The sequence below is a fragment of the Chanodichthys erythropterus genome, chromosome 12 (genome assembly GCF_024489055.1).
Source record: "Chanodichthys erythropterus isolate Z2021 chromosome 12, ASM2448905v1, whole genome shotgun sequence".
Taxonomy (NCBI): domain Eukaryota; kingdom Metazoa; phylum Chordata; class Actinopteri; order Cypriniformes; family Xenocyprididae; genus Chanodichthys; species Chanodichthys erythropterus.
In genome coordinates this window covers 31,820,045-31,840,627 of record NC_090232.1, presented here as the reverse complement: position 1 = coordinate 31,840,627, position 20,583 = coordinate 31,820,045, and the positions used below count along the sequence as shown (strand labels likewise).

Genomic DNA, 20,583 nt, shown 5'->3' with positions numbered 1-20,583 from the left:
TAGATAGATAGATAGATAGATAGATAGATAGATAGATAGATAGATAGATAGATAGATAGATAGATAGATAGATAGATAGATAGATAGATAGATAGATCCCGCCTCTTTTATCAGTAGTACAATAAATAATCTTTATCAAATTTCATTCCGTTTACCTCAGTTTTAATTAACAGTGTTTCGACAGAGGCTCTGAAGGGAACAGCAGCACAAAGTGTGAGGCACTGTTTTGAACAAAGCTTCCATTAGGGGGCAGTACATTGAAATGTAACAAGATTTAAAGGGAGCTATTGTGATTTGCCAAATTCAAAACAATTTAACTGTATTCAGCTGTATTTCTAATAAGGAAACAATACCGTTAAAAATCCACACTTAAAAAATAACAAATATAACATAATTCTTGTAATACAATAACATTACCTATTTAAGATACAGATTATAATATATATATTATATATATATATATATATATATATATATATATATACAAACATATACATATATATTGCAGTATAGTCATCCTAAACTAACTCTTGCACTTTTCACATTTGTGATAAGATGTTTTGGTTTGTATCAGCATGTCTACTCTTGCCAGGTCTTGGAGACTGGATGTGTTTCATGCAGAAATCTGAACAGGCATGTTACAAAAGAGGGAAAAGGGGACATTGTTTCACCGGTCCATTTTTCTATACCTATAGAGTCTAAACTAAAGGATGAAACATTTTCTAAGTTAAATTTGTCCACAATTACAAGTTAAGTCTGACAACAGAGGAACACTGAAAAACAAAGACCAAAATACTTATAGTTTTAGTTGTTGTGCTAGTTTTTAAATTACTTTTGGGGTATAATATAACATCAATACTTAACTGATTATTCTCAAACAATATTTTTTTCTTAAATTTGTCAAAACCCGAAAAGTGAAATAAAATTGGTCATTCTCTTTTTTGACCACATTTCAGACTCGAATCATCTCCCTGATCATACCTTTTGTGCTCAGACAAACTGTGCTTATAGGGTACTTAGACAGCCATTTGGCTAATTCTCCAGGACTGTTTTACACCTCTATTGTCCTAACCTATTGAAATCCACTGGGAAAACGTAGAGAGATTTGATTCAGGAGAAGGCGAGGTGTTGTTTTAGGCTCAAATACAGGTGGTAAAAGTGTCATGGTAATTCATGCTATACATTTTAGCAGAGTTCCAGTTGTCCATCCCCCCCTTGGCATTCAGTTGTCTGAACAGCTGAGATTGTTTTCCACAATGAATCTTGATGGCACACATTTCAATGAACTGGCTTGAACTGCCCAGACGAACACTTCAGATTAGATTTAGATTTTAGATTAGAATTTGTGTTTTCTAATTCTCACACACACACACACACACACACACACACATATATACACATTTTATATATACATATACACATTATATATAATATATATACATATACACACACATTATATATATATATATATATATATATATATATATATGTGTGTGTGTGTGTGTGTGTGTGTGTGTGTGTGTGTGTGTATGTAGACCATGCTGTTCATTATGCTACAATAGTGATTATAGACATGATTTATTAAGAATTAGAAGAAAAAAATAAAAAAAAAAACTGAAAAAAATCAGTTTTAAGTATGATTTAATGAACTATGCAATGCATTGTCTTCTGTTGTATTATTTTAATACTATCTAACATTTAATGGTACTCTATCAATCAAACGCCCTTTGCCTCACAAAAGGTTAAAGTATCACGTGATCATGTGTTTACGAACGCAACAATCACGTCACCAAACGTGTAGATTACTCTGCTGCAATACTTGCACACACGCAGTTTCATAGGGGTTAGCTTATTATTATTATTATTATATTTAAACGGAGAAAAAAAATCATAGTAACATTTTAAAGTACATACTTACCGAGAAAAGATAAAACGATAGAAATAATCTATAATCATTTAACAGACAAAAAGAGTAGATAATCAAGTAAAAATAGCCATGGCTTGGTTTTAACCCCCTAACGAATGAGCTGTGAGCTGCAAAGCCATCAGCCTCGAGAGTCGATACCGAAGGTGTGCCTTCTTTAAACTCAGACGTCAGCTTTTGTCCATATGGCGCGACGTTGTTTATGCCAATTAAAACTTTAAAACCTAAAACTTTCAAACGTGATACTGTTTAACAGTGTTCATCACCCAAACAATTTCACTCAGAATGTGCAACCTCTTATTCATATTTGTTACATAAAGTAATAACTGTGGCCCATTTCCTTAATTCAAAGACTTACCGCTCATTATTTTAAATCCCCAGTTCAACCAATAGCTGACGAGATCAGTGGCGTCGTCATCTGGATCTAATTTTCACGAAGAAACTTGACTGCGGTCAGGAACAGCCAATAAGATTTCAATACCGCGTCTGGGACGTTGCTGATTCAAATTTGAACGTGTCCGAACCAATCAGACGACAGCTCTATGGGTGGAGTCTAGGGGCATTTAATCAAGTTTGTGCGCCCTGTAGCACAGTGACAAAACAGTTTACAACAAGAGTACGTACGTTTTGTCGAGCAGTCGAGGCTGATTAGAGGTAAGCAAGTCTTAATGTATCCTATAGCTCTTTTAAACTGAACTTCTATCGAGCAAATCTAAAGATAGCGTTACAGGGTCGCGTTAGAATTTTGTATGAAACTTTTAGTACTTAAAATACCATTACTGCAGTTGAAACCAAGGGAAGTGTTATTTATTTATCTTTTTTAAAATGGCGTTCTCATCTCGGCTGTAGCGTTTTGGTTTCGTGAGCAGATTGAAAGGATTTTACAAGCTTAGTGATCTTGTAAAGTTAAGAGCGTAAGCAGCCATGACTGGAGTTTGAGGTCGTAATGGAGCGCAGCGCTCGTGTACAGAGACCGAAGCGGCTAAAAGTGCTCTAAAGTAGCACACCGTACAAACTAACTCGGTGTATTTAATTTCAGCGATTAGAGTTTGAAGCCGTTGCCTTCAGCATGCATTCTAGTGCATATTTCCTGCAGTTTAGGCGGGAAACAAAATGGAGGGACGCTTATTGTTCTAGTTGAGTGATCTGGTGGAAACGAAGCAGGAACTTGATCGGATTAACTAGCGTTTAGTGAGCGATCACTTCTCCGTCGCTTTACTAGCGCACAAAGCAATAACACAGGAGTCTTGACTAAACGATTTATTTATTTATTTTTAACAGTTTTGGCTTTTTATCACTTTTAGCGTTATACAGCCATGGGTAAGGATCCTAATAAGCCCAGAGGAAAGACGTCCTCTTATGCCTTTTTTGTGCAAACCTGCCGGGAGGAACATAAAAAGAAGAATCCAGGGACTGCGGTGAACTTTTCAGAGTTCTCCAAGAAGTGCTCTGAAAGATGGAAGGTGAGTTGAACAGAAGGGCTGCAATGTTTTTCCGGGGGGTGGTGGTTGTTAGGGAGGGGGTGGGGCAGAATTACACGATGCATCTGTTACTCAAGTGACTGAGGCAAATGTAGGGCGGGAGGATAAAGAGCCGCACACTGCGCCTGGCAGAATTAATCATAGTCTCATGTTTTTCAGACCATGTCCTCTAAGGAGAAGGGCAAATTTGAGGAAATGGCCAAAACCGACAAGGTCCGCTATGACCGGGAGATGAAAAATTATGTCCCTCCTAAAGGTGCAAAAGGAGGGAAAAAGAAGAAAGACCCAAATGCTCCTAAGAGACCACCGTAAGTAGTAGCACACACACATCCCTGATAATTTGTTTAATGTGAACGTTTAAGTCAAACTCTCTTTTCTTCTTTCTCCTATCAGATCCGCTTTCTTTGTCTTCTGCTCTGACCATCGCCCGAAGGTGAAAAATGACAACCCTGGCATCTCTATTGGTGACATTGCAAAGAAGCTTGGGGAAATGTGGTCCAAGCTTTCACCAAAGGAAAAGTCTCCATATGAACAGAAGGCCATGAAGTTCAAGGAGAAGTATGAAAAGGTAACCGCTGGCCCACTTCAGGTACTTCTGATGGCAGTTTTCTCTCTTGCTCGTGTTAACAAGTGTTTGTGTACCAGGACGTTGCTGCATATCGTGCCAAAGGAGCAAAAGTAGATGGTGGCAAGAAGGGTGGACCTGGCCGGCCAGCGGGAAAGAAGGTGGAAGCTGATGACGATGATGAGGATGATGAAGAGGAGGAGGATGAGGAAGAAGAGGACGAGGAGGATGAGGATGATGATGACGATTAAACTATCAGGAACTTGAGCTGAGTTGTTTGCAAAACAATGTGAATGCATTTTATAGCATTTAAATTTTCAAGACATGTACAGAAATGTGTATAATTGAATACATATTGAGGTCATGTGCTGTTTTGTAAATGTAACAGCTTTTTTTTTTTTTTTTTAAGCACTGCTTTTTGTCTGATAGCTGTGGTTGCTTGGTTTCTTTCCCTGTTTCATATTATTTCTACTGCCATTTTAAGACAACTGAGGAACAATTTGTGTAGTGTCTCAATTTTTAAAATGAGCTTTAAAAGTTGTGTAGACTGAATTTTTTTTTTTTTATTAAATTTTTTTGTATATTATGACCAACTCCCCTTTCCACTGTGTGCAATTTTGACTTCATTTGACTTATTAAAGATTTTTGCAGAATTTGTTCCATATTGTGAGACCGCATTTGTTTTATAGCAACAGGTGCTAACCAACTACATAACTGAGGTATAAAGAACAATGATTGCCTAAGCAAACTATATTTAGAACTAAATATCTTGGTTTACATTGAAACCAAGTTCTACTGTGATTGTTTTGCAAACTGGTGCATTTTACATTAAAAAGCAGGCAATTTAAATTGTTTTACGTTGGGCTTAGTGTCTTTTGAACTGGCCAAGAACAAACAGAAGGCCATAAGAACTGAGTGTTACCATCTTAAACTGTGGTTTTTCTATTTGGACTTTGTTTGGTCATAGGTTGACTTGCCTGAAAGAGGAAATGCTAATCTCCCGAGCAAATAACTTCATCTGTAAAATAAGAGGCATAAATGCACATGTAACTTCATCTGTAAACAGTTATATGCAATTGTATTAATTTATGTTTTGGTTGAGATGTCCTTTTGCTTGGTCATGTGGTTCTGTAAACATAGGTTGGATATATTCTGTACAGTGACAGATTATATTTTACATCTGCTCACTGCATCCAAAAGACTGCTGCACTGCTGATGTTTTTTCTGCACAAACTCACCAGCACTTGAACTGACTTGTTATTCAAATGCTTGATCACTTCCACATTAGCAAACACTTTCCAAGAACCGGGTGTAAAAAAAAAGTTTACGGCCAGAAACTGAGAACAAGTTAACTTGATTAATTTAAGGTTTGCAACCCTTTTACCAAAATTTGACAAACTTACAGAAACAATGTTGTTTTTTCATGACTACAGCCATTTAAAACAACCTATGTTTCAATTTTATATTGGGTAAAATACTAGTTTGATACAGAAAAAGATGTGATTTATGCAGTAAATTTTAAGGCAACAAAAATTGCAAGTTTAATCCCCATGTCATCTAAATGGTTGAATTGTCAGTGTTATAACCTGTTATAAAAATGTGAAACTTTAATACAACAGATTGGTAAAAATGTTCCATTTATTTTCTTGAGAAAACAGTCATAAGTTAGATATTTACACCTTCATTTAGAACCCCACCGCATCTCAAAATGTTAATTTAGAAATAATCATATTTACATTGTACAAAAACAAATGTACACATTGCAATCATTCTCGCCCTTAAAACATAGATTTGCTCCACTTGCTTGAGATTGGTGATTTTTGGCCATGAATAGTATAATCAATCATTGATTTTCACAAACAAGTAAACATCTATTCCCCCAACCAAGCAGTAGACAAAAATATCACTTTATTTTTTTTTTTATTGTTCCCATTTCCCTTTTCTTTCCTGTCCTATTCTTTACCCATAGAATATGGCACAAAAAAAAGTGCCTTTGTGCCAAAGACGAAAATATTTCAAGTGGCAGGTTGTCATCTCAAACATAATGAAGTTCCAGTGTTAAAAAAATATATGCATCCCAGTACATGATGGACAACCTTTACTTTATAATGGAGCAGCAACAAAAGTGGTATTAGATCATTTATCTCAGCACACATTGTGCACATTCTACAGAAGAGAAAAAACATTCTGTTGGGTAGACCCCTCCCCAATCCACAGATTCCAAAGAAAACCCATGCGACTGACACTGGGGACGAACCAATGTAAACATTGTCCTCAATGAAGAAAAAAAAGTTTATGTTCAGAGTTCAGAGTTATTGTAATGATGACTAAAACTTCATTAGTCACACACATACAGGTAAAACCTGTTGCTATAGTCAGTGTTTATCCTTGAAGCACATTTGAGACAGTAAAGCCAGCTCTCAAACTGCCACAATGTTGTTCATTTCCCACTTCTGTGAGCTCTTACTGTTGTCACAGTCAGCTATGTAAACCTTGTGCAACACATCAGAGCGATCCAAACATTTCCCTGTAGGTATATGTGTGAATCGACGCAGATCCTATGAGAAATCAGAAGAAGCACCAATTCAGCATATTAGAACGATTTCTGAAGGATCAGGTGACACTGAAGACTGGAGTAATGATGCTAAAAATTCAGCTTTGCCATCACAGGAATAAAATATATTAAAATAGAAAGCAGTTATATTTTGAATTGTAGTAATATTTCACAGTAATATTTTTTTTTTTACTGTATTTTTGATCAAATAAATGCAGCTTTGGTGAGAATATGAGCCTTGAACCTGAAATGCTAATTTCTACAGATAATACATTTTTTGACATCAAACAAGAATAATACATTTAAAAGTATTTTTCATTAGCCCCTTTCACACAGCAATCTCGGTAAATTACCAGAATGACTTTACCGGTAAATACGCAAATATGCTTTTCACACAAGCAATGGTGTTCTGGCTTTTTACCAGTAAAAGACCATTCACACATCAGCACCAAAATACCGATAAATTCTGTGATGTCAGTCATCAGAAATGATCTTTAAACGCTGCACTGTTGTTTTCATTTGTCCGCATGGGGAGAAGTGCTTCAGTTTCACTATGTTCAATTTGACAACATTTTTTGATGTCCGAGTAACAGGCATAAGGGATGATTACACAGAATGCGTTTTTGCTCTTAAAAACACGAGATTCGCAAGTATCCAAATGCAGAGCCACAACACGGATGAATGGAAAAAAAAGAGCAGGTTCTCGAGCATAACTTGTTAAAAAAAAGCTATGAGACGTGGCGCAACAGTCAAAGACGTCTATCTAGTGCATATTTACATAGAAAAACTATTAAAAAGCAGCTGAGCTTACTGTAAACAGTGCAGAGTAATCACGACATCTCCATAATAACTTTATGACTGGCCCAAAGCAGACTTCTTATGTAAGCGCATTCTGACTTCGTACATGCTCATACCACTAATCTTCATTCTGCATTCACAAACTGCATCATAATTTAGTTGTAATGTTACAACTTCCCTTTTGCCAGAACCAATTTACCTATATTTTTTAAAAGGTCCTGTTCACACATGATTTCTTACCAGTAATTTACCAGTAGACTGTAATTGTAAACAGGGCTATTGTTAGTTCTTGCTAGCTATTACATAAACTAGTGCTGAACCTTATTGTAAAGTGTCATCTACAGTTTAATTTGTGAATAGGACATTATTAAAAGGTACTAAAAAATATTCCAAAATGTTTTGATGCAATCAACATGATTGATTTGTGATAAAAATGGTGGTTTTGTTGATTAGGGACCCAGACTGCATTTTAAAAGAGGTTCGATACCTTAAAATATCTCCACTCCGTGTGCTCGTTCAAGTTGCAGTGTGTTATGATGACGGCAGTTCCATCTACCCCCTTTGTCAAGCATTGGTCGTACTGCATGAGCTGGTTTGCTTCATTAATTCTGAAGAGCTGGAGAAAGGCAACATTGAAATGAGATCAAAAACATGCTCTAAACACTGGCAAAGCAAAGTACAGTTGCTAAAACATTCCCGTATACCTGATTGCCACCCATTCTGTGACAAGGCCCAATCTCGACATTGCCACCATTGGTGTGGCCCATGCTGTCGATGCAGTAACTGGTCTCATACCCACGGATCTATTGAAAGAAAAAGCGACTGAATAATGACAAATTCCACAACGTACACTGTCTATCACTTTAATCAACTTCATTGTCTGATTAGCTATATATATATATATATATATATATATATATATATATATATATATATATTCACCTCTCCCCATTCGACATTCTTTGGAGGCAGTGGGTAATGTAGAGGGATGTCATAGGCAATCTCTTCCATGAACCACTTGAAGCTCTTGCAGCGATGCTCCTCTCTGAACTTTTTCAAGCTGCTGATGTCCCCGTAGGCCAGCGTGAGGGTCTCAGGCCGACTGGCGTAGAAATAGTCCTTATACTCATCCCACCACACCTCCACCACCCGCACATAGTTCTACATACAGCCAATAAGGATTAAAGTGTATCAGTAAAGTATAGTTTCGATCCAGTTTTGTTTTCAGATTCAGAAAAGTGTGATTATTTGGGGTGTGACAAGACTTGTGTGAAATCATACAGGAGAGAAGCCAGTCAGTTGAGTTTGCCGCAAAACCTTTTACAGTGCTTGTATATTGTTGTCTTTCAATGGATATAATTCATACTCAGATGACATTCATTACACGATGATTAGTTAAAACATTTCAAAATGCACATGCAAACTATTTTTCCTGTCATTAATTTTGCCATTGATGATTTCTTAAAAATACTGTGCAAAAGTCTCATCTCGTCTCATTTTCGTTAACCCAATCTTGCGTCTCGTCTCGTGAGCTAAGTGTCTCACCACACCCCTAGTGATTATAGAATAAAAAGAGCAAAACTGACCTTAAGTGTGGGGGATGAGCCTACATGAGCAGGAGGTGGGTTTCCCTGCCAGCCCTGCAGACGGTAGATGTGCCCCACCCGTGAACATGGCACGAACAGAAGCTGCCCACCACATTGCCATATCTACACAGGACACACACATGGCAGGGATTCAGAAAGTGTCCACGTACAAATAATATGCTGAAGTTGGCTAACTATGTTGCTCTGTCCAATTAACACAGAAGTATCACCCTGAATAAGTCTATTTTGCGATAATGACTGTATACCTGACTGTACATTTAATTTTGTTATATAAAATCATGGGCATGAAGTATTGATTTGCATAGAAATTATTTTATTATTCAACTTGTAGAGCCAGCTGATAAGAAAGAACACAAGCATTGCTATGAAGGAAAAACGTTTGTGCAGTCAGTTATAAAGTTCTGCACTGCACAAAGATTATTATTCAGAAATAACTGATTCTGATTTCCAGTACTGATTCTGATTGGTCACTTCCATGTCATTCAAAATAATAATAATAATAATAATAATAATAATAATAATAATAATAAAAATAAAAAAAAATTAAAAAAAATCAAATCCATCTTTAAGTCACCATTAAATCAACATATGGAATATTTTATTGAAATTTGCAGTAGTTATTATAAATGATTTATCTGTGCACATTATTATTATTATTTTTAAACAAACAAACTTCCCCTCCCTCTTGCTATATCTTCTCTTCTATGATAATGTGTTTACCGGCATGAGGGCAACCTGTCACTCACACTCAACCATTCAATCAATTCCCATTGAACAAAATCAAGTCCCACCCTACATTTTGTTTCACTTGCAAAATTAGTCACATTAGGGAAGAAAAGAATACTTTGTTTCATGCCGACTTGAAAACAAACTTAGAAACATAGAATTAACCTTAATGCACATTTCGGTGAAAAAAAAAAATCATGTAACATTTTCAACTGAGAGACCACAACCAATTTAAACTAAAAGTTTACCTTGTAAGAGATCTCAAAGTTTTCTCCTCCCCAGATCTGAAGGCCTGGATCATAGAGGCCTAGCTCAAAGAAGAAATCTCTTTCTATTGCAAAGAGTCCTCCAGCCATGGCAGGAGACCTGACACACAAATTAACCTTTCAGCAATGTTCCCCCATTACTTTTCACACACATACAAGACGCTATATTACATTAAGAGATGAGGCCTTGTTCAGACAGGCAGTAAAAATCTAAAATCAATTGAGTTTTTTGTAGTCTAAAAATGAAAAATTGAGTGATGTTGTAGTGACAACAAACTGCAAAACATGCACGTCACGGCTGTTGACTACAATTAACCCTCTACCGCATGGTGTTGCCATATGGCAACATACTCTGTGTGTTAATTTCCTTGCCACTGTCTCTTTAAGAGAACATTCTCGTTTTTTTTTTTTTGGTGGCAAGAGAAGACCTTAGTTTAGCCAGTGATGTGCTTTGGTTAAGTCACATAACATGCAATTTTTTTCTGCGGCGCGATTTCTGACAGACTGCCGTCTCTTGTCGGTAGTTGCTGAAAGCAAACTAAAACGTCAGTAACAAACAAGGACCCGCCCATGTCACATTCACAAAAAAAATTTGGTAACATTAATTCAGGTAAGTTATGATGACATATTCACCGCTCAAAAAAGGTATGAAAATAGTTTTTGGTAAATTGATAAAATGTCTGTTGCCAAATGGCAACACTGTGCAATAATGGAATGATATTATTATAATCGGTTAGCTAGCAAAGGTCAGCTGCAGTCTGTTAAGTTGTAACAATAACAACATTAATGCTAGTGATATAATGTTGATTAGTCGCATGTTAAGGACTGCCATGGCATTTGTATTATGGATTAAATCAAGATCAGAGACCTGCCTGCCCACTGGCCCAGACCAACCACTGGCTTACCATGGTGTCTCAAAAAGGCATTTGCAAGTGGCTGTAAGTGTATTGTTATGCTGTGTTCACACCAGACGCGACTTGCGCGAATAAATCGCGCTATTCGCGCGTAGTTGGACGCTTGAACATTTTGAGTTTACTCGCTTCATTCGCGCGTGACATTCGCTTCATTCGCGCGTGAAAAACCCTTCACAACAGACGCGAATTCGCGTCATGAGAGGGGCTCTCCCGCTCCTTTATGTGTCCCAGACTCTCCCACTGCTTTCTGCACACTTCCTCTGAATAAACACAACTTGTCAGTGGGGAATAAGCTCAATTGGTCGTCTTTAGTTGGCTTGTAGTCTTAATATGTATTTATATATATGTATATATATAGCTCAAATTGAGTAAAGACCGTTTTTTACAACTTATCAGATTGTCCGACCTCCTCTCTCACTTTCTTTCAAACACGATCCTTTTTATTTCTGTTTCTATAAATGTATGAAGATGTACAGCGACGATGATTTTGTCCTCCATTGTTGTTTCGAATTTCTGCCTCAGCTCGCTACGTCACGTCACTACTAGAGCAAGCTCCTGATTGGTTAACGCGGCGCGGAAATTCGCCAAAGTTCAGATTTTTCAACTTGCGCGATTCGCGCGAATCGCGTCATTCGCGCGAATCTCTCAACTCGCGCCGCGTCATTAGCGCGAATCGCGTCATTCGCGCCGCTTCATTCGCGCGAATCGCGCCGCAGGATGTCAATTCGCGTCTTTGCATTGACTTAACATGTAAATCACTCGCGCTTACCGCTTCATTCGCGTCCGGTGTGAACGCACCATTAGGGTGGAGTGCACCAAATGTGATGTGTACCTGTGCCTCACCTCTAAAAAAAACTGCTTTTTGAAGTTTCGTACAGAGAAAAGGTGAGGTTTCAAGGATTATGGGGGGTTCATGTTCATAACCTTCCTCTCATAAGACTGCGTAATGTTGAATTTTCATGAACTGCAATGTTTTTGGTTTTATGTCAATGTTTTATGATACATGATGAACAGTATTATAATTGTTTTTAACTGTCTAAATTTGCAATTTAAGTAATATTCATGAAAAATGTAATGAAATATATATACACTTACACATATTCTAAGTTATTTCCACTATTGTACATTGTTGCCATATGGCAACATATAATAAAGTACCTTAAATTAATATTTTTTTTATAATATTTTTTTTTATATAAATAATATTTATATTTTTTACAGCACCTCAAGTTAAGCCATTCTAAGAAAAGAAAGAGTCAAATATTTTTTTCTATAGATTTATCATTATGCATGCGGTAGAGGGTTTTATTCCTCTTTGGGGGAAAAAAAAAAAGATATTTGAACAAAAAAAATTAATTTAAAAGAATAGATTTCCTCTGCAGTGTGAACAAAGCCAGAGACACCAAAACAAGCAGTAAAATGCTGACATACAATCGGGACGTTTCCATTATACTATCAGGATGAGCCAATTTTTTTTTTTTTTTTTTTTTTTTTGCACAAATTGCCAATATTTTTTTCTCAACACCTATATAATTCTGCAAAATTGGTGTCTGTTTTTAGGTTATATTGCCCATAGAATCAAACATCAGCAATAATTTATTGCAGAGAAGTGCACAAAAAACTTCAGTGTAAAGAAAGTTCAAGTTGAAATTCAAGCAGCATACACACTTTCCCTTGTTTGGGGACACTTATGTACACTTGGGTAGATTTAAGCCAAGTCACAACCACAGAAGATATTAAATGGTAGACAAGAGAGAATGGAGACTGCATGCAAAGAGAAGCAGAAATAAGGTCTGTGAGTCATTATTTTCTAAATTCTCAGCCAGATCAGCCATATTGGAGTCATAACATATGAAGTATTTTATTAAAATCACTTCATTGTTTTATGACCACTTCATAGCAGTCAGTATACAGCTTTAGCACTTTGTGGGAAGAATTTAAAGGGATAGGGTTCACCCAAAAAATGAAAATTCTATCATCATTTACTCACCCTCATGTGGTTCCAAACCTGTATGAGTTTCTTTCTTCTGTTGAACACAAAATAAGATATTTTAAAGAATAACCAGACAGTTGATGGTAGCCACTGACTTCCATAGTATTTTTTTTTTCCTACTACAGAAGTCAATGGCTACCATCAACTGTTTGATTACCAACATTCTTTAAAATATCTTCTTTTGTGTTCAACAGAAATATAAAAAAAAAAAAAAAAAAAAAAAAAACGTACAGTTTTGGAATAACTTGAGGGTGAGTAAATGATGACAGAATTGGGTGAACTCTCCCTTTAATGAGCGTCAAAAGAGCTAACTGTTAAAGAAGCAGAGACAAGCAGACCACCACCAATCTTTACAAAAGAGAGACAAAATCTCTCCATTTATGTGTGTTGTGGTCAGCCCTAATCAGCTCAGGATTATGGCTATAAATTACCGATAGGGCTCAGTTCTAGTTAGTCTTATCTGCTTCTCCTTGCTACCCAGCGGCACGCGTTTCCAAAGCATGCTCCAGTCCCATGCTCCTCTGGCAAAGCCATCCTCGTCGCCGCCCCCCTGGGGCTCGATGTTGTAAGTCTTGCCGTTAATAGAATCAATGAGAGGCACTGTGCACACCGTTCTGAACATGGTCACGGAGGATGAAGGACAGGCAAGGGGGAGAGGTCCATGCAAGCAAACATGGACACACATACACAAGGGGGTGGGGGAGACAAAACAAGAGAGAGACAGGAATGAATTTAATAATCATGCTTATGGGAGGGTGGAAGTTTACCGATAAGGCTCGGTCTTATGCTTTCTCTTAGCCTTCTCCCTGCTGCTAAGAGGCACCCTTTTCCACAGGAGGCTCCAGTCCCAGGCGCCTCGCGCCAGACCGTCCTCGTCTCCGCCCTGCTGTGGCTCTATGGTATAATCATTGCCGTCTATGTAATCTATCAACGGTACTGTGCAGACCGTTCTGCAACATTAACACAACAATAGTATTAACAATACATTTTGGTTAAGATAAAAAAATAAATAAATACCACACCTGTGTAGAGGATTTGAAATAAAATGTAAAACAAATATTTTATATTAATATTTGAATAACTTGAATAACTTCTGAATAACAAAACCAGTCATGTGGTCCAACCAATATGCAAAAAAAACTAAACAAAACAAGACATTATATCATAGAGGGGATGCCTGTAGACCTTCTTAAAAAAATATTTTAAATATTTTGACATTTTTATGACAAGGAAAGATTAAAAAAAAAGTTTAATGATACTTTTGATGTCATGATATTTCTATTAAAAATGTGTTCACCTAAAAATATATATTGAAAATGTATTTATTTTGAAAAAAAAAAAAAAAAAAAAAAATCAATTATGTCGGTTACATGCTGTTTATGTTTATCCCTAATCTCCTGTCATGTTTCACGCAAAACAAAACTTTAGAGCAGATGTTAATGGCTAGTATGGCAGCGCCGCTTAATACGGTTGTGTTCGCACAGTGTTTTTTACAAGTGTGACAACCCCATTCTATAACCGAAGCGAGGCGCGTGGCTCAAACGTACTCTGCATTTTTTTAATATGCATTTAAAGTCCTTGTTGGTTGTTTAAAACATCTGAAGGATGAACTCATGCCTCAATTGGACTTGTTTATTTAATAATACGTTATCAATTGTGATAAAACTACCCAATGTTATAGACATTGCCATTTTTGATACTGTCGCTGATTGCGGTTGTGAGTCCTGAAAATGTGCAGGCTCATATTAAGCGGCACTACCATATTAGCCATTAGCATCTGCTCTAGAGTTTTGTGTGAAACACGACAGGGGATTAGGGATGAACAAACAGTTGTAATTGATGTAATTGATTACGTTGATGTGTTGTTCCAGCACTAATTAAGATTAAGTGCACTCACATGTTTTCGAGGTGTTACGTTTTACTCAGGTTATACCATATGACCTTTTTTGAGTCATTAAATTTAAAGCTTTCTTTAAAAACAAGGTTCTTTAAAATAAATAAATAAACCAACAAATAGGAAGAGTACATTTCTAAAAAGCCGTCACATGCGTTTTAAACAATTTTTAAATATTTAAAAGATAAATGTATCTTCAAAGTCTCTTTCAGTGAACACAAAAGCAGCCTAGAGCTTAAGTCATACCTGTCTTTTGAAATGGGGGCCACCAGTGGTGCGTACCAGTTCACCCCAACTTCACAATGAGCATCGAGGTAGATCAGCACCTGAGGACAGAACCACAGCGTGAGACAAACAAATACATTCATGTAGTAGTATTAAACATTATGCTGACAATAGGGCCTCAAACCTGTCCCAGAGTGGCTTTGCGGGCTCCTATGCTCCTGGCCTGGATCAGACCCTCTCTCTTCTCATTGCGGAACAGTTTGACCAACCCATTCCATTGTTTTATATACTCCTCCAGCCTCTCTTTAAGATGAACTAAAAAGAACACATACAAACACTTTCAGGCTTTGTCTACACTGACAGACAATCGAAAATGTTATCTTTTTTTTTTTTTTTTTATGTTGTCCAATTTACCTCATGAGCTCCATATTGACATAACATGAGCAAAAGGCAAAATTTCCAGCTTTCTGCCTGCATTTATTAATTATACCCTACTACTCAGTTGTAAAAGAAAGTTATTGGCATATTGTTCAAACCTACATCATTACTATAACAACCAGCGTAGACATAGCAGACATCGATTATGTCTGAGCAAGCGGATCCAATTTGACCACTTGCAAAATAACAGTGCAGACAGTCAGCCCTAAAGATTGCATTTGAAAAACGAATCGAAACTGTGTGGAGCATGAACAAAGTTTTACTGACCTTTACTACTAAATGCATAAAACATTCTGAGCCTATACGCCCTTTATTGATTCTTATCAGCTAAGTCTGCAGCACTGCATTCATTCATAGCTCCCCATGCGAGTGATCTCTTAAAGAGTAATGATCTCCATTCAGTAACAGTCTGCTTGCCCCATATTAATGAACAAGCGCTCAGCATTAGTTTTCAGGCAAATGCCTACAGGTTGTGGCACAGATATGTCTCTTTCATTTATGAGTGCAGAATAGAGGAGAGAGATATCACAAAACTTAAGCTATTCAACACTTCCTTTAACCTGAAAAACCAGTAACTGCTGAAAGACAGCTGAAAGACTGGCTGTTTCACAACCTGAAACAGCCAGAACATGCAAATCAGATCATTTAGAAGACTGAGGGGCATCAAAAAGCAGAATAAAGATGCAGAATGGAGCATTACAGCTTCTGTACATTAAAATTATGAGCTAACTGCACAATTGAAATCAGTGCTTTATTAAACTGATTTACTAACTATTGTCTAAATGCATTTTATTGATCTTATTGTGAACAATTCATCCTTGCATGTTTAAATATTTTTAACCCCATAATGCTTCCAATTGATAAAGTCATCACATCACTGCAGCAGCTGTTAGACTGCACATAAAAGCTTTTTTCCAGGACATTTATAGGACAGTTCATGTCAGATTTTGGATGCCCAAAATAGCTGCCAAGAGGCGTTGCAAATATGGCAGCCAAGTGAAGGACTGTCCTTGAAAGGAACTTTGGCCTGACCACTCACCACAATATGGAAAAAAGATCTCTCGCTACTTCCGTTTCATCGCGACTAAGTCAATGAGAATCAGCATCAGAGGCGGCATCCGATTATTTATATATATTCTGGAACTAATTTACAGATCAATTCACACTAGAATTTTCTTGAATTTACCAAATGAACAACATAACCAATACACTAAAATGCTTCAGATTTCATATTTGTATTTGAGGAGGAGGACAGGAAAGTGTGTTTGATTATTGCCTCTGTTTGCTTGGCTGATGAATCACAATAAAATGTGCAAGGTACATACAAACCAGCGATACTACTTCCAGTTACTGAAATATCTACATTGATTTGAAAACACACGAGAGCTACTGTCACACTACTGACAAGTGTTGTTATAGTTTAGTTCCTTTGTGATTATTAATTTAAAAACCATCAGCACCAATGCACCTTTTCTTTGCAATGTTTACGGTGTATATATGACTTGTCAAACCTGAGTTTGTTTTTATTTTTGCACAAGCCCTGGGATGAGTTTAAAAAATGTCAACCACAGAGTACACATATGCCATTTAGAGTATTTGATGAAGAAATGAAAACAACGCTCACGCTACCTTTGTTACTGAAGTCATCAATCATGACAATCTCAGCCAAGTATCTCCTTGGTGTTCTTTTGATGACGCTGTGCACCGTCCTCATCAGGGTGGACCAGCCCTCATTATGGAAGACAATGATCACGCTGGAGGTGAGGAGGTTGTCATCATAGTGCCAGTATTTACATCTGCAGACAATATTCACAGTTATAAAACACACTCTGTTCTGGAAGTGAACGTTGATGTGGAGTATATGTGTGTGGTCTGTGTTACTGATTACTGATCAGGGTTTGCACGTGAACAAACAGCTTTGTGTTTGTGGTAGATTGTTACATACTGGCATGCACTTCTATCCAGTGGAAGCAATTTGTGAGACAGGAAACAGCAACTTTGCACACTGTTTCCGCTGCACAGGGGGGGAGAGCAATACCCAGTCACACTTCCTCATTCTCTTTCTAAGCTCGAAATTAAAGTTTCTTCATTTTTCCAGTGTGTATTTTACCTTTATGAATAACTTTATAAAATAAATAATGTTTTAAATAATAATAATAATAAAAAAAAAAGTTAAACAGAGAAATATTCAATAATGGTAAAAGGAAGTGATACTTTTAAATATTAAACTAAAACCACCAGTAGGTGGCAGCAAGTCACTGTTTTTATGAGTGAGTCATCGAGTCATTCATGCATTCAGTAACGAACAGACTGTAAAAAAAGGCTTAATATAATTTAAACGGATGAGTTATAAAAAAAATAAAATAATGATGGGCAAGTTGTCATGAAGGGCAAAATTAGTAGTATAGTCCAAAACCACAATTTGTACCAGCTGTAAAGTTTTTTTTTCTGCTGTAAAGTTGGCCATTTTAACATGGGGGTCAATGAGATTCTGCTCTCTTTTGGACTATGTCCCTAGCGACCAGTCGATGAATTGCAGTTTAAGGCCGTTTGTCCACCAGAGCGTTTTTTCCAGCTGCTAGCGTACTTTTTCAATTGTTTTCAATGGGAACGCTGCGTTTTTTAAATGCAGAGAGCGTAACGAGGCGCTGAGCGTCTTTTTCACGCTCAAGCGCTGAGAGCTGGGCGTTTTTTACTGGTCGCCTCGAGTTGAAGAATGTTCAACATTCACTGTCACTTTTTAGCCAGCCGTCCAATCAGAGTGGAGGAGGGGCGGGACAAATACAACTCCAACCAACTGTCACATTCTTGCTGTACAGCGACATCAACAAACAGAAACAAAATGGATGAGAAATTAATATTGCTGGTCTCCGAACATACATAGCAAGTAATTCCACATTGTGTGAACATTTTTAGCCTGAAACAAATTACCTGCAAAATCAGTTATAAGTAACAGTGACGCAGATATTCCGTATCCTAGCAACAAAGCGTCTCAACGGGAAAAAAAACGTTACGCTGCAGAAGCTCTCTCAAGCGCTCACAGACGAGCGTTTTAAGCAGAGCGCCTAGCGTTTTCAGCTGGCTAAAAACGCTCTGGTGGACACACGGCCTAAGTCACTTCCATATTGACTTCATTGACTTCAAACTAGGGGAGGTTGCCGCTTGGTAACGAAGCAAGAGGCTGTGAATGAATCATTGAATCATTGACTAACAATTTGTTCAAAGCAATAGCCGCATTTGTGCAGGGGCGCCTGCAGGATTTTATCTCAGGGTACGCACAGAACTTTTCATTGCAAAATAGAGTAAATACTGACAGTACTGTGTTTAAAATGTACGTTTTGTTTTTTGACCTGTTGTATAATAATGTCACATTTGCAGTCATGTGGATATTCGGAAACGATTGCATTCTTGCTTTTTATCATTATTAAATACAAGAACTAACACAAGGTATGTTTTTGTATCGGAGAAATTGAGTCTTAAATCGATATCAATCCACTATCTGTGTCTATATTTGTTCTTCATGCGAATAAGTGCTAAATCAACACTTTTACAAAGGTGCATTATCAAGAACGGCAGTAATTTAGCGCGATTTAAGGCAGCAGACTCTGCACACAATCTATCATATGCATGCTGCTTTCGTTCATAATTTCCCATTATTTTCCACGGGCTGTGAGGTGAAGACCACATCCCAAGATTCCACGCTCAAACTTGCCGTCATCAAGCTACGCCTTTGTTTGAATAGGCCTCTAGCATATTGCACCTTTAAGTTTAAGACACCATTTGCAAATCTCATGCACTCTTTTTGCAAAACTCTAAACATTCTACCTCACTAAAACATATTTTGCACTGTGATGCCATTATGTTTAAAAAGCCAAGCACAGTCAGGCAAAACATAAAACACAACCCAGTTGTCATCGTTTACACACAACGGCTAAAAAAAAATTCACACTTGTTTCTAATGATGTGACCAAACCAACTGTACATAATAGAAGTCAGTTCAGAGTGCCAAAATTGACTCAAAATGTTGCACTGAATGTTGATACCAACAAATGGATAGAAACAATATAAGAGGGAGAGGTGGAAGAGTATGTGTAAGAGGTGGTGAACAAGGAGGAAGAGGATGAGGACGAGAAAAAGCAAGGTGTGGACAGTGTTGTCAAGGCTGGTTCCGGCACACTAGAGGGGGTTTCCCTTTGCCTGGTAAGAGACAACACTGCCTGTGATGTTGACAAAGTCCCCTGGCCGGACCCAACATGAAGACGTGGCTACTAAGGCAGAATGATTCTCAACTCTTTTGAGTGTACTGATTTTTTTTTTTTTTTTTTTTTTTTTTTTTTTAACCTTTTTGACTTTTGCAGTTGGGTTACAGTTACATTCAATAGGCCAACTGTACAAAATTCAGTACACTTTTATTCACTTTACTTTCATCATTAATGAATGATCTGTAGCGTTTATAATATTGACTGGCTGCGTGTTTGAACTGAAAGCATTGTTTGATTTTGAGTACAGATAAAATGGTTTTGAAGCAATTGTTTGATTTTGCCAGAAGAGTCAGATGTTTTCTGAATGTCGTTTGAAGATTTTATTTTGTGTTTAAGGTTTTGAGAGAGTGGGTGATGGTTTCGAGAAATGTTTTTCCAATTCAGAAAAACTGTAAGGTTTGAGTTTCCATACACCTCTCAAACAGTAGAAATATGGGGGGATGATATGGGGGGGTTCTGCAGGTTTGCAGGTTCTAGGTGGGTTATATTTGCACTAGGGTTTAGTGCATGTACAAGTTCCTATATAGTGCAAACAGAAGTTTTAAAGTAAAAGCTTGAGCAGGTTAGAAAAGAAAAACTATATTTATTTATGAGGAAACTCTTGATGCCTAAAGTAAATAGGACATAGATTTGCCTATGCTTGTAGATAGATCATAGATCAAACACAGGAAATTTCCCTCCCAAAACCATGAAAAATATTGTTTCCTGCCTGCAAAACACTGCAAGAGCAAAGCTTTCTTTCATAAGGTGGTTTAGGCTCAGATTTAGGTTTCAATGTTCTTATGTGTGCAGAGTCATAAGGCCTAACTCGTGTGTTACATGGCAGAGTAAAGCCACTCAACAGGAAGAACAACTCACTCCCATGGCATTCAATCTCACTGGAGATCGGGGTGTGTTGCACTACTCATAAACAAGTTGTTACCATTCTGGTGCTAA

General features: G+C 37.2%; 2 protein-coding genes across 4 annotated transcripts in view; one reads left to right on the top strand and one right to left on the bottom strand.

The window, feature by feature from the left end:
- Positions 1 to 4,627, top strand: part of hmgb2a (high mobility group box 2a) — a 14,825-nt gene extending 10,198 nt beyond the window's left edge. Inside the window, exons 1-5 of one of the 2 annotated variants that reach the window (XM_067405165.1) lie at positions 2,432 to 2,578; positions 3,229 to 3,387; positions 3,565 to 3,713; positions 3,799 to 3,973; positions 4,051 to 4,627. In XM_067405165.1, coding sequence (XP_067261266.1) covers positions 3,241 to 3,387; positions 3,565 to 3,713; positions 3,799 to 3,973; positions 4,051 to 4,221 — 642 coding nt within the window. In that variant the 5' untranslated portion in view covers positions 2,432 to 2,578; positions 3,229 to 3,240 and the 3' untranslated portion in view covers positions 4,222 to 4,627. Of the gene's footprint in view, positions 1 to 2,431; positions 2,579 to 3,228; positions 3,388 to 3,564; positions 3,714 to 3,798; positions 3,974 to 4,050 lie in introns of those variants that run through there. The other variant, XM_067405164.1, reaches the window with a different exon arrangement.
- Positions 4,342 to 20,583, bottom strand: part of galnt7 (UDP-N-acetyl-alpha-D-galactosamine: polypeptide N-acetylgalactosaminyltransferase 7) — a 25,429-nt gene continuing 9,187 nt past the window's right edge. Inside the window, exons 3-12 of one of the 2 annotated variants that reach the window (XM_067405163.1) lie at positions 17,015 to 17,181; positions 15,132 to 15,262; positions 14,969 to 15,048; positions 13,596 to 13,778; positions 9,904 to 10,021; positions 8,909 to 9,031; positions 8,265 to 8,483; positions 8,027 to 8,125; positions 7,810 to 7,938; positions 4,342 to 6,528 (exon numbers count right to left, since the gene is read on the bottom strand). In XM_067405163.1, the coding sequence (XP_067261264.1) occupies positions 6,391 to 6,528; positions 7,810 to 7,938; positions 8,027 to 8,125; positions 8,265 to 8,483; positions 8,909 to 9,031; positions 9,904 to 10,021; positions 13,596 to 13,778; positions 14,969 to 15,048; positions 15,132 to 15,262; positions 17,015 to 17,181 (1,387 nt within the window). In that variant the 3' untranslated portion in view covers positions 4,342 to 6,390. Of the gene's footprint in view, positions 6,529 to 7,809; positions 7,939 to 8,026; positions 8,126 to 8,264; positions 8,484 to 8,908; positions 9,032 to 9,903; positions 10,022 to 13,259; positions 13,443 to 13,595; positions 13,779 to 14,968; positions 15,049 to 15,131; positions 15,263 to 17,014; positions 17,182 to 20,583 lie in introns of both variants that reach the window. The other variant, XM_067405161.1, reaches the window with a different exon arrangement.